The 12,065-nt window shown below is 45.6% G+C and overlaps 1 protein-coding gene across 2 annotated transcripts in view; it reads left to right on the top strand.

Annotated features, from left to right (window-relative positions):
- Positions 1–12,065, top strand: part of VILL (villin like) — a 37,289-nt gene that overhangs the window by 23,980 nt on the left and 1,244 nt on the right. For both annotated transcript variants that reach the window (XM_061996738.1, XM_061996739.1), the window contains 10 exons: positions 1,401–1,554; positions 2,605–2,705; positions 3,374–3,511; positions 4,040–4,198; positions 5,581–5,760; positions 5,884–6,029; positions 6,725–6,869; positions 7,489–7,677; positions 9,908–9,976; positions 10,874–11,128. In XM_061996738.1, the coding sequence (XP_061852722.1) occupies positions 1,401–1,554; positions 2,605–2,705; positions 3,374–3,511; positions 4,040–4,198; positions 5,581–5,760; positions 5,884–6,029; positions 6,725–6,869; positions 7,489–7,677; positions 9,908–9,976; positions 10,874–11,128 (1,536 nt within the window). The remainder of the gene's footprint in view (positions 1–1,400; positions 1,555–2,604; positions 2,706–3,373; positions 3,512–4,039; positions 4,199–5,580; positions 5,761–5,883; positions 6,030–6,724; positions 6,870–7,488; positions 7,678–9,907; positions 9,977–10,873; positions 11,129–12,065) is intronic.

Genomic DNA, 12,065 nt, shown 5'->3' on the forward strand with positions numbered 1-12,065 from the left:
TTAATTCAGATTGGCCAACCTGAGGTGAGACCAGGGCTCACATTATGGTAGAACACACCAGCATACTGCCCTGGCACTTACACTGCTCCTCAGCTGCCATGCAGTTATTTTCTGGCAGATCATCCTTTGACTCTTCCTTTAAGAAAAGGTCAGCCTCAAAGGAGCCTGAGTAAGGCATTTGATAGGTTTTTTTACAGACTACAATATTTAAGTGAAGGCAACTTGGCTTTTAATTCATCTATTAACTTATGAAAAGACCATAAACAGCCACACCTTCAATGAGATCTTACCAGGAGATACTGAACTTTAGTGGCCCAGGCTTCAATAAGATACCTGAAGACAGGCAGCTTCAGTACAGATTGCATCTAATGTCTCGGAGAAGAAAAACTTAGGAAACTTTGCCTTAAAGATTATCTGGAAGTCCTCTGTGCTCCTTTCAAAAGCTCATCTCAGATGCTTTTTAGCAGACAATCAGCTCTGCAAATTCTGGCCCTGAGCTATGCATGTAGAACAAAAGATTTCTTTCAGTGTGGCAGGTGGGAGGGATGGGAAGACCATCTGCTCTGCTTTTCCCTGGGGGTAGTGTGTGGCTGCAGTATTTACAGCAGAAGATGAATGTTCACAAGCCCATAATCAGTCTTCTTCCCTGAACCATGGCTGTCAGCACTGTACCTCCAGGTCACCCTGGAGCCTACCAAGATAACACAAGAGCTGTTCCCAAAATTGAACAATGACTTCAGAATTGTGGCAGAACACAGGTCATTTTCTTCCCCCTCATTTGCATCAAGCGCCTCTGTTGAAGTAAATGTTTTAACTCTATTGCAAAGAAATTGGTTTTAGGAAGGAAAAAAAAAATAGAAAAAATAACAAAAACCCAGAGATTTGTGTGAGTTTAGTCCCTTCAGGACATGCATCATGCTCTGGGGTACTTAGCTGCATCCATCCTTTAACTACCTTGGCACGCATACTCTCTATCATGTTACAAGGAGAATAGTCTTCACGCTTTAGAGGGACAAAAGAACTGAACCAGTCCCTAGGATCATGGGCACACTCCATTTTTGCTCCTTTCTCTCCACTCCTAGATGCATCACCAGAAGCCATCTATGAAGCTGTCTGAGAGAGGGAGGGAGCCTTAGAAACATTGAGAGACTAACGTCATGTAGAGATTAAGTTTAGGATGTGATCCAGGTGACCTGCCTTTAGGAGTAGAGTTCAGTCCCTAAACTCAGAAATAAACATGCAGACATCTCTGTTTCTAACTCTGAATGCAAGTCTGGGGGTGAATCCTTTGTTGTGTCACACTGTTCAATGGGGAACATTCATTCTTTCGGCTGGTTCAGGGCCACATCCTTCTCATGTCTGTAAAAGTCCCCACTGATGTCCTTTTTCAACCCCACTAGGGTTTTATCCAAGCCAAAGGCTATCCTTCTTCCACCAACATTGAAGTGATCAATGATGGAGCAGAATCAGCCATGTTTAAACAGCTCTTCCAGAGGTGGACAGAAAAGGATGAAACTCAAGGACTGGGCAAAGTCTATACTACTGGCAAAATCGGTAAGCATGTTTGTCCTGGATTTGGCTTTCCTACCTGTGCTAAGCAACAACTGAGGGAATATCTTTCACCTTAACTTTCTTCAGCCTTCGGTACCTTGAAAATCTGGTTCACATTCTTCTCCTGCCTTCTATTTCCCACTTTCTTCAGCAGATGCAAAAAGATCCAGGAACTGACAACATTCAGAACTGCCGAGGCTGCTCATATGAACCAAACTGCCACTTATTCCAAATGTAAATGTCGCCAGAAAATCACTCTGGTCTGAAAAAAAAAAAAAAAGAAATGTATACAAAATGTCACACTTGTAACACTTCCTAGTTTTCTTTATAAAGGGCTAATGCTGAACTTGGTAAGGAAGTGTTGAACATTCTGCTTTCATTTACACTGGCATCCACCCAAGAGCCCCCTGACGTCAATGCAATTATTCTGTATTTACACCTGGTGCAAACAGTGTCTCTATCACGCTCCTGAAATGAATATTACAATGCATTAACCCCAAAGAATAAACAGTACCGAAGAGAGACAGCTGGTTGATCAATTATGGGATGGTGACAGAGATGCTGAATGTCACCATCAAAAATAGCTTGAGAACTACAAATCTTTTTCTCTTGAAAGTCCTTTCTCTCCACCTCTGTCACTCTCTATGCTGTCATAAATACTCTCTCATTTTATCATGAGCTGGAGAAATGTAGACATTTTATTTCCTAAAGCAACGTTTTAAAAGGAGAGAAAATAAAATGTGCACATTTGGAAAACAATTATGAATCTTCAGTCAGGAGACAACTGATATTTTCACCAGCCAGTCACCACTAGAATGTGATACATGTCCAGTTTCCAGCCCTGTAACAGACCAACACTGGAGTGTGTGAGCTCTTGTACATTCCAAAGTCGACACTGGTTTACTAGTGGCAAGACTGGCTTCTCTCAGTCACAGACCAGGTGTTTCTTGTGTGTACAATGACTGTGTGTGTGCATGAGGGTGATGCACAGGGTTTGTACATTCCTGTGCATTCACTGAGTTTTTATTGGTTTTATTCTTCTGGTGCATGCAGCCAAAGTGGAGCAGGTGAAGTTTGACACCACTCAGCTCCACGCCAGACCAGAGCTAGCTGCTGAGCAGAGGATGGTGGATGATGCCTCTGGGGAGGTAGAGGTGAGAGAGCTCCTTTTGCTGACAGATGATGCAGTTACCAGAGTGTTTGCAAACATCTCTGCCTTTTCACACATGAAGGTGTGCCCACCTACAAGGCAGCATGGCTGCAGACAGAACAAAGTGCTTGCAAGCTCTAATGCAAGTAGTTACAGGAGCTCAGGGACATTTCTTCACCAAAACATGGCTCTTGGAGCAAAGCAGTCACCAAGCTGACCCCTCTCCTGCCACATGAATAGACCATGAGACTGACACAGTCAACTCCCTTCTCACACCATCTCCCAGTTAAGTCCATATCACCCATGTCTGCTCAGAGCAGAGGCCCCTCTCCTGTTCTCGTGGCCTCCCATGGAAGAAAGGGCTGAGATAGGGGCTGTGGGGCTGAGAGAGACCTGGAGGCTGCTCCTCCTTGAGGGACACTGACTGCTGAAAGTCTGTTAATGGCACAAGTATTATGACAGCCATTTGAGAGATCTGGCTTTGGCCAGTCACTTGGAGGGACCTAAATTTGACCAGTCACTTGGAGAGACCTGGTCTGGCCAGAAAGCACTTAATCAAGCTGGAGGAACATAGCCTGGCACCTGGGGCACAGAGGAAGGATTATCTTTGCAACCTGGGCTTGGTTTTCAAGTTGACTCCACTTCTGCTCACCAAGATGTTTCTTTCACCAGGTGTGGAGGATTGAGGACTTGCAAATGCAGCCAGTGAATCCTAAGACATATGGGCAGTTCTACGGGGGTGATTGCTACCTGGTCCTGTACACCTACCTGAAATCAGGAAGGCCTCACTATGTCCTCTACATGTGGCAGGTTGGTCAGACCAAAGCAGAAGGGACTATGTGTGTCTGCTGGAAGCTTGAAACTGAAGGAGGCAATTTCGTGCAAAAATCCCAACCCAAACATGCAGAACTCACCTGTCCTTTGTTTATCACATGTTCATTGCAAATATGCCAGACCGGGCTTTGTAGGCAGCATGGACACTGAGGCCAAGATGGCATCAAACTGAGAAAAAACAAGATCAGAATTAGTGAAGGATTATAGGTCTTGCAGTGCTGAGGTCAAACTTTGCAGTCTTTCAGAGTGTCTCTTAAAGCCTCAGCTCCTGGAATATATAAGTATCTCTGCTTTCCTTTTTTAAAGTCTGTTTACTTCCCCTGAAATGCAGCAAGAATCTCTGAAAAAGAGATGCAAAAACCAGAATGCAAGTGAAATTTAAACATCTGGTGGTTTAAACTCTGGTCTCACATGTAACGCTTGATGTTGGCAAGATGTTACATCTTGCAGAGCTTTATATCCTTCACCTCACCACGTGGCACACGACATTTCTTCCTTCCCCAGGGTCGCCATGCCTCTGTGGATGAAATCACCGCCTGTGCCCTCAATGCCATTGAGCTGGACAGAAAGCATGGGGACGAAGCCGTGCAGGTGCGCGTGACAATGGGCAAGGAGCCTGCACACTTCCTGGCCATCTTCAAGGGCAAGCTGATCATTTATGAGGTACTGTGGCTTCGTGCACATGGGAGCAATGGAAGGTGCAAGCACCAACAGTAGCTTGGCAGTTGCCAAATAAATAGTCAAGGAAATGGGCTGATAATTCAGGAAAGGATCCTGCCAGGACTACACAGGTTGGCAGATGGAAGTGGTGGAGCATTGACCTGGTGAGGCCTCATCTGGAGTCCTGTGTCCAGTTCTGGGCTCCCCAGCTCAAGAGGGACAGAGAACTTCTGGAGAGAGTCCAGCACAGGGCCACCAAGATGATCAGGGGATTGGAAAATCTGCCTTATGAGGAAAGGCTGTGGGAACTGGGGCTGTTTAGTCTGGAGAAGAGAAGACTGAGGGGGGATCTCATTGATATTTACAAATATATAAATGATGGGTGTCAGAAGGCTGGTGCATCACTATTTTGTATTATATCTAGTGAGAGGACAAGGGGTAATGGGATGAAGCTGGAACACAAAAGATTCCATTTAAACATAAGGAAAAACTATTTCACTGTTGAGGTGCAGGAGCCCTGGCACAGGCCGCCCAGGGAGGGTGTGGAGTCTCCTTCCTTGGAGGTCTTCAAAACCCACCTGGACGTGTTCCTGTGTGACCTGATTGAGGGGAACCTGCTTTAGCAGGGAGGTTGGACTAGATGACCTTTAAAGATCCCTTCCAACCTCTACCATTCTCTGTGTGTGATTTGTGCCTTTTGTGAGCATTTCTGCTACTTCCCAAGTAGTCTGAACACCATATGTGTAAACATGGACTGACCCAGACTCAGCTGTCCACCACAACACTGACGAGTGGTATTCTTTCCAACTCTATCCCATAATATTTAGCAGAGCTACAGTAAGACAAACAACCTGTGGATTATGGATACCACTATCCACAAAGAGTGGATATCCTCCAAAATATCCTACAGTTGTGCGATTTGGATTGTCACTGATTGAATTATATCACATTAACTACTAACCCTTGTCACTTTGGCTGCTGATAACTGTGGTAGACACATTGCAAATGTCTGGGTAAGAGGGCAATTACCCTCAGCTCTCAGTGTTGGTCCCACCATACAGCTTCTGTGGCAGATGTTCAGCTAAGCTGAGCACAGCTGGAGATTAGAGTCCAACTGCCTTGCCCAGCTGAGCACCTTAACAAGATTTAGTCAAGACTCAGAGTAACCAGGGTGAAATGTGGAATTTATGCCATGTGGGTTTTACTCTGATCTGGATCCAGAAGGTATTTAGATCGCTCACCTTCTCTGTGCAGGACCACAGTCTACCGTTACAGCAGCATGGAGGGCTGCGAGTCCAAAAGCCTTCTTCCTCAAACCAGTCACACCTTGGATTTGCATGTCCTCCTCACCTCCCAGTGTCATCCTTCCCTCTGTTTCCTTGCAGGGGGGCACGAGCCAGGCTCAGAAAAGCACACCCGAGCCAGCCATCCGCCTCTTCCAGGTGAGGGGCACGGATGAGATGAACACAAAGGCCACAGAGGTGCCAGCCCGCGCCTCCTCGCTCAACTCCAACGATGTCTTCCTGCTGACCACCAGCCAAGTCTGCTACCTGTGGTGCGGAAAGGTGAGACTGCAGGGAGCCCAGGGGAGACAACCAACAGGAGCTGAAAGGGCCGATATAACCCATGTTGAGGTTCACCTCACCTCATTTTAGATGTTCTATCTCAATCTTATGTCCTGAACACAGGGATGCAGTGGAGATGAGAGGGAGATGGCAAAAATGGTGGCTGACATAGTTTCCAAACGAGACAAGCACACCATTTTGGAAGGACAAGAGCCAGCAGAGTTCTGGGAAGCCTTGGGAGGCAAAGCACCTTATGCCAGTGAAAAGAGGTAATAGTGACCTCTTGTTCCTGTTGTTCCTTCTGTTCTGCTCTGCCAGGAAATGTTAAGAAAGGGATCAAAATTTTGCACTTTGACAATTGTCCCATGTTAAAGGTAACACAAGGTCAAGATATTGCCAAAAGCTTGGTCAGAGATGTCTCTTTCCTAGGTTTTGAGTCAGTCCTTCTGGGAATTAGGAGCTCCAGATCCAACCCTGAAGACAGGGATGTGGCACATTCTCATTTCTACACAGTATATCCATCCCATATCTCATTATGAGTGCTATATGAACCACATGTTCCATTTCCAGCCATGACTAGCTTTACAGGAAGCTGCAGAGACTGACAAAACTAAATCTCCGTTTGAACAACCTGGATTTCACCAGCCCTCTGGGCAAATGGTGGGTTCCTTTGCAGCCAAGTGATCTGATGTGGCTTTCACCTGACATCAGGCTTACCTCCAGAAATGAGAGAATGCTTTTCCCTTCTTTGTTTGGAGAAAAAGTTACCTTTAAAAATTGTTAGAATGGTCGGAGAATCCTCTGACACCTGATATTGCTGACTTTCAGGCCTTCAGATGAGTGTTGCGTTGCTCCCACTTATTCCATCAAGGTCATGACAAGTGGTGGCAGGCCCTGCAGTAAACTGTGAGGGAAAGGTTTCCATCTCTTTTGTTTTTTTCTTTCCCTGCCATGCACGAGGAAGGTTTCAAGAGCAAGTCACACACTACCAGCCTCGCCTCTTTGAGTGCTCCAACCAGACAGGTCGATTCATCATGACAGAGGTGGTGGGCTTCTGCCAAGAAGACTTGGACGAAGATGATGTCATGCTGCTGGACACGTGGGAAGAGGTCAGCACTGACTTCCCCTACTCTTCACCCTAGACATATTTTCAAACTGGTTATGGGTTAATTTGTTTGAATCTGTCATTCAGTGTGAAACCAAGGGCAATATGTGTCCCATTTCCAAACCTTTCACAATGCTTGGGTCACACAAGCAGGCCTATGTCCAGTCCTTCTCACCCAGATACAAAACATGTCAGTGAGGTGATATTGCTACTATTGTTTCAGAGAAGGGGAAGGAGAGACACTTGATCCATGCCTTGTTCCAAGGAGAGTGGAGCTCTAGACTTTGCCAGCTCACACCCAGAAAACTAGCGCCCAGAAACCCTCCCCCTCATTTCCCAGTACTAATGCTTTTGACATCCTTTGGAAACTGTCTCTGGGAGGTTTGCTTTAAATATTGGCCCATGCAAGGACTGGGTTTAGCTACCTTGAAACGTACAAGAGCTATTTCCTGTCTCAAAAGCAAAGTTCTTCTCGGCTGGGAGTAAATCTAGGACTAAAATCCCAGGAGACTGTTAGGAAACAACATTTAGAGTCTCATCTCTGCTCCAGTTGGAAGGGGAAAATGAACAGCTGTATGTGCACATGTCCTATCTGCTTGCTGATCTTACACACCTTCTTGCAGATTTTCCTTTGGATTGGCAAAGCCTCCAACACGGACGAGAAGAACGAGGCAATTGCCTCAGCTAAAGAGTATCTCAGGACCCATCCTGCAGGGAGAGACTTGGCAACTCCCATCATACTGGTGAAGCAGGGTTATGAACCCCTCAACTTCACAGGATGGTTCAATGCCTGGGACCCCTACAAATGGAGTGTAAGTTGCTAGAAATGCCCTGTATGTGTGCACACATGCTCAGCAGTGCTTAAAGGGTGTCATTGTCTCAGTGAACCTGTCCCAGAATCACAGAATGGTAGGGGTTGGAAGGGACATCTAGAAATCATCTAGTCCAACCCCCTAACTTTGTCCTCTGTGCAAAAACTCACTACAACCTGTCTTGAATTTCACATCTGCCTGGTGTTACCCAAGCAGCTTCTACTCCTTTGCCAGCACAAAAAAGAAAAGAAAAAAAAAGTAGCTGCTTGGTGAAACTGAGGCTTTTGCAAATATAAGGAACTGTGCTGGAATTTACAATATCCATATTTTTGTTTTAAAAAAAGATTAAGTTCCAAATCAGGTTTGTGATTTTACATAAAAAATGGATTGGGGCTTCTGGTAGTAAAATCAAGTTGAGAACGAAAACATGAGCACCTCCCTCCATAAAGAAAACTGAATTAAGAATGTCTCATTTTTAAAATGCAGGCAGTGGATAAAATTTATGACCCAGCTTGAAGGACAAACTGACAAAATGAAAGATGTGAGCAAGCAGGTCTCATGTTCAGGTTTGCAAACTGTCCATCAGAGCCCAGGATCTCACCCTTGGTTCCCACATACGAGCCTTCCTCTCAAAAGCTGACTTACTGCTAGCAGCTCTTCACCATGTAGAACTAGAAACCTACCCCAGGAGATGCCTGCCCAAGAAGCAAGTCCTTTCTCTCCTCTTTCAAACACTCGCAGACTTCAAATCATTACAGGAGTATAATGTGGAGCAGAGATTTGCTCAAGTGGGCAGTGCATAAGGCCCCACTATGCACATGCAGCAGCACAGAATATCTTGGGAATGAAGGACAATCCTGAAGGGACTTTAGTGGTTAATAGAGCCGGAGTCAGTTCCTGACAAACAGCCACGGTGGAAGCCATGCTGCCAGGCTGTGCCCCTAAATTCCTGCCACCCGATGGCACTGGTGTGCATGGCTCGAGGGAGGAAAAAAAAATGATGATGGGCAGTTGAGAAAAGCTGCACTCTCAAGTGGTGTGTTCCTAGAGCCTTCCCCGATGGGCTGCCACTGATTGTTTCTCCTCTCTCCTGTTGTTGGGATTTTTTTTTCTATGCTGAACATCAGTGTTCAGTCAGTTCAGAAGCAATCCTGTCTTCTAGTTGCTCAAAGGGCTGTGAGTGAGGTCCCATGCTGGAGTCTCCAGGTGAGACAGCCAAGGCCATGTTGTGAGAGTCCTCGGGGAACTTCATGCTGCAGGAAAATTCATACAGAGAGGTTTTATTTCCTGTAGCTCTGTTTGCATCATCTGTCTTTGCAACCTGTGTGGTGACAGAGAACCTGTCTTGACAGCAACTCTCAAAGCCATGACCCTCAAAAAATGTAGATGCCTAGAACGAAGGACAAAACTTTTTAGTTTCTATTTTTTTTTCCTGAGGAATGGCTGAAAAACAAGAATACACCTTATAAAACATGTGCCTTTAAAAATATCCCCTGCTGTAGGCAGCTTCAGCAACTACAGACAAGCAATCCAAACTGCTGACATCCCAAAAACATTTGGGGTGGGGGTGTGTGTGGGGGGGGTGTGTTCATTGCCCAATTTTGGGTCTAAATCTTTTTGCTCTGCAGTCTATGTGTTTATGTTGTTTGTTCTTGTTGGGGAACTTAGTTGAATGATTCTGTGGAGAACTGACATCTCCTGGCTACTCTAGGAAAACACAGGCGTGAGCTTTGCCAATATATCTAGTGATATTCCATTTTTTAGGAAATAAGAGGTAGCTGGTAACACATAGCATCAAGTTAAAAAAATTCAGATATTGAGGCTTTGAAAAAATCTGTTTCTTTAGCTAAATAAATCAGGGAAGGGAAAAAAAGGATATTATTTTATCCCAAATTTTCATGCATTGCAAGATACATTTAAACTTTAAAATATTTAAATCCAGCAGTAAATGTGATTTTATTTGCCTCCTGCTCTCAGAGGTCTTTCAATCTCCTGTTACTGTACAACTGGAAAGTCTGAAATCCATTTGTTTCTTCGTTTTCACATAAAAGCTCAGATTCTGGCACAGTCCCCTGATTCCAGGAGCTGGGGCTTGCAGGAGGTACCAGCTGCCACTTCAATGGGCAGCACTGGCCTTTCAAATTCATATGATCTTCTGACCTCGTTAGAGAACAGGACCACCTGCTAATTAAAGGTAGCCCATGCTTCTCACACCTCTCTTTACCCTTAGGATGGCAAGTCCTATGAGGAGATGAAGAACAGCTTAGGAGATGTCTCGGCTGTATCCGAGATCAAAGTGGTGAGTTGCTTCTGGACCATCTGGGTGGGAAACATCTGGGTTTAGACACCACCCCAACCTGTTTGCATGGAGGAGAGGACATAATGACGAGAGCAGACATGGGGACCTCAAGCTGTCAGGGTCTGGGCTGTGGTCCTCTGTGGAAAGCAGAGAGAGAGATGATTAATAATCATATTAATCCCAGGATCCCCTGGGCCTTTTCCTGTGCAGAGGCATCTGTGAGCAGGAGATCGGCCATCTGCTTTCTAAACTACACAAGCAAATACAAGTGTGTGCAGCTATAAAAGACTGCACTGAAGAGTTGTATGAGTAGTTTGCAGTAAAAGGCCCCTGGAGATCCCTGACAAGGGGCTCACAGTCAAGAAGGGCATAGCCCAACAGAAGAGTCTACAAAGCACAAAGGAAACAAGGTCCCAACAGTCCCAAATGTGATTGTCACACAGGATCAGTTCTTCCCTGGGCCAGGGAAACTGGAAGGCTGGAAGGAAGTTGCAGTGGCTTTGAACAAGGAGAGATGACATATCAGGGAGGGGTATGCAGGTAATGTAGAGGTTTTAGACACAGTAGATATCTATTCTCACCTGTCCTCCCACATGCACCTTCCCCTGCAATAATCATGAGAAAAATGAGACTACTGTCAATATCTTCAGTTATTTCTGTGGGCTCCCATCAGTGCTGTGCTTTTAGCAGTCCTAGAACCAAGATGTAACATTGATGAAGCTGCTGGACTAATGTTTGAGTTCAGACTGTCTCCTTGCCACTTTGGAGCAACAGATGAAAAGATAATCTGTGCCAGAAACAGTCCCCCCAGACCCAACAGAGAGAAAAGTCCTGAGATAAACCTCGACTTGCTCTGCTAGAGCTTCTTGTCTTGATATGTTTTCCTCCATTTGGCAGGACCTGAACAACATCAATCTGAACAAGAGAACCCTCAGCATGACCAGCTTGGCTGGCTCAAGTACAGTGAGTGCTCCCCCAGAGTACAAATCACACTTCAACCACAATGACAGCAACAGCTACAGCAATAGCAGCAACTACAGCAACAACAGCCCTTCCCTGGTGCCCAACGGTGAGGGAATTTACTCCCGAGAGGTGCTAATGAACAAGACAGTGGATGAACTTCCAGAAGGCGTGGATCCCACTAAAAAAGAGGTGAATGGTTTGATGCCTTTGTAACTTAAATTGGAACTTAGTCACTGGCTAAGCACACTAGTACTTTAGACTATTAAGTCCCGCTTCAGGCACAGAGAGAGAAACTGTGGTAGTTTTGCCCTATTTTATGTACTTCTGGGGGGAGGAGTTGTAGAAAAATAGATTTTAAATAGTTAATTTGCAAACTATTTTCTTCTACTACAGTTGTCTAATTTTGCCACTCAAACTCTGTCCTTGGAGGGACAGAGAATGAAAGGCACAGTTCCTGCAGGACAAGGTGACACAGCTGAGCATGAAGCCAGAGTTGCCTCTTGTCTGGGCTGTGGGTGTTTGTTTTCATTTGAAACTCCTTCCAGAAGAGCAATCTTTTGGTCAGAAAGCTTGCATTTCAGCAAATCCCATCCAATGACAGGGAAGAAGGCCACGTCTCTGATTGCTGATCAGCTCAAGGATTTTGTCAACATCTGTAGCTGAGCCTAAGCAAGCTGACAGGAGGGACAGAGGAGGCTGGTTCCCTCGATTCTTCTGCAACTCATGTTTGACCAATATTTTGGCCCAGAAGAGCTCTTGGCAAAGGTTAACACATACAGTCAAAGAGCTGATCCCCAGCTGGGCCAGCAGCTCTGTTCAAAATGCTACACAATGTCTTTCTCAGTATCACTGATGAACTTACAGCAGAACTTCTCCATTAGTTGTTCTGGCCGAAATATGATTAACAGGGACCAAATACCAGCCAGAGCATGCTAACCCCTTAAAACCAGGGCATTCCTTTGGCTTGGAGGGGCTTTTAGTCCACTGGTGCTTTGGGAAATGGGATGAAGAACAGTTGCTGGGACGTTCACTTTCCACCAGGAGGGCAGGCAGCAGAACAACAGCTGTTGGCCTGGAGTCAGGGGTTAGCACTGGCATGGTGAGGAGGAGATGTCCCAGCCTCTGC

Source organism: Colius striatus, chromosome 5, assembly GCF_028858725.1.
Source record: "Colius striatus isolate bColStr4 chromosome 5, bColStr4.1.hap1, whole genome shotgun sequence".
Classification (NCBI taxonomy): domain Eukaryota; kingdom Metazoa; phylum Chordata; class Aves; order Coliiformes; family Coliidae; genus Colius; species Colius striatus.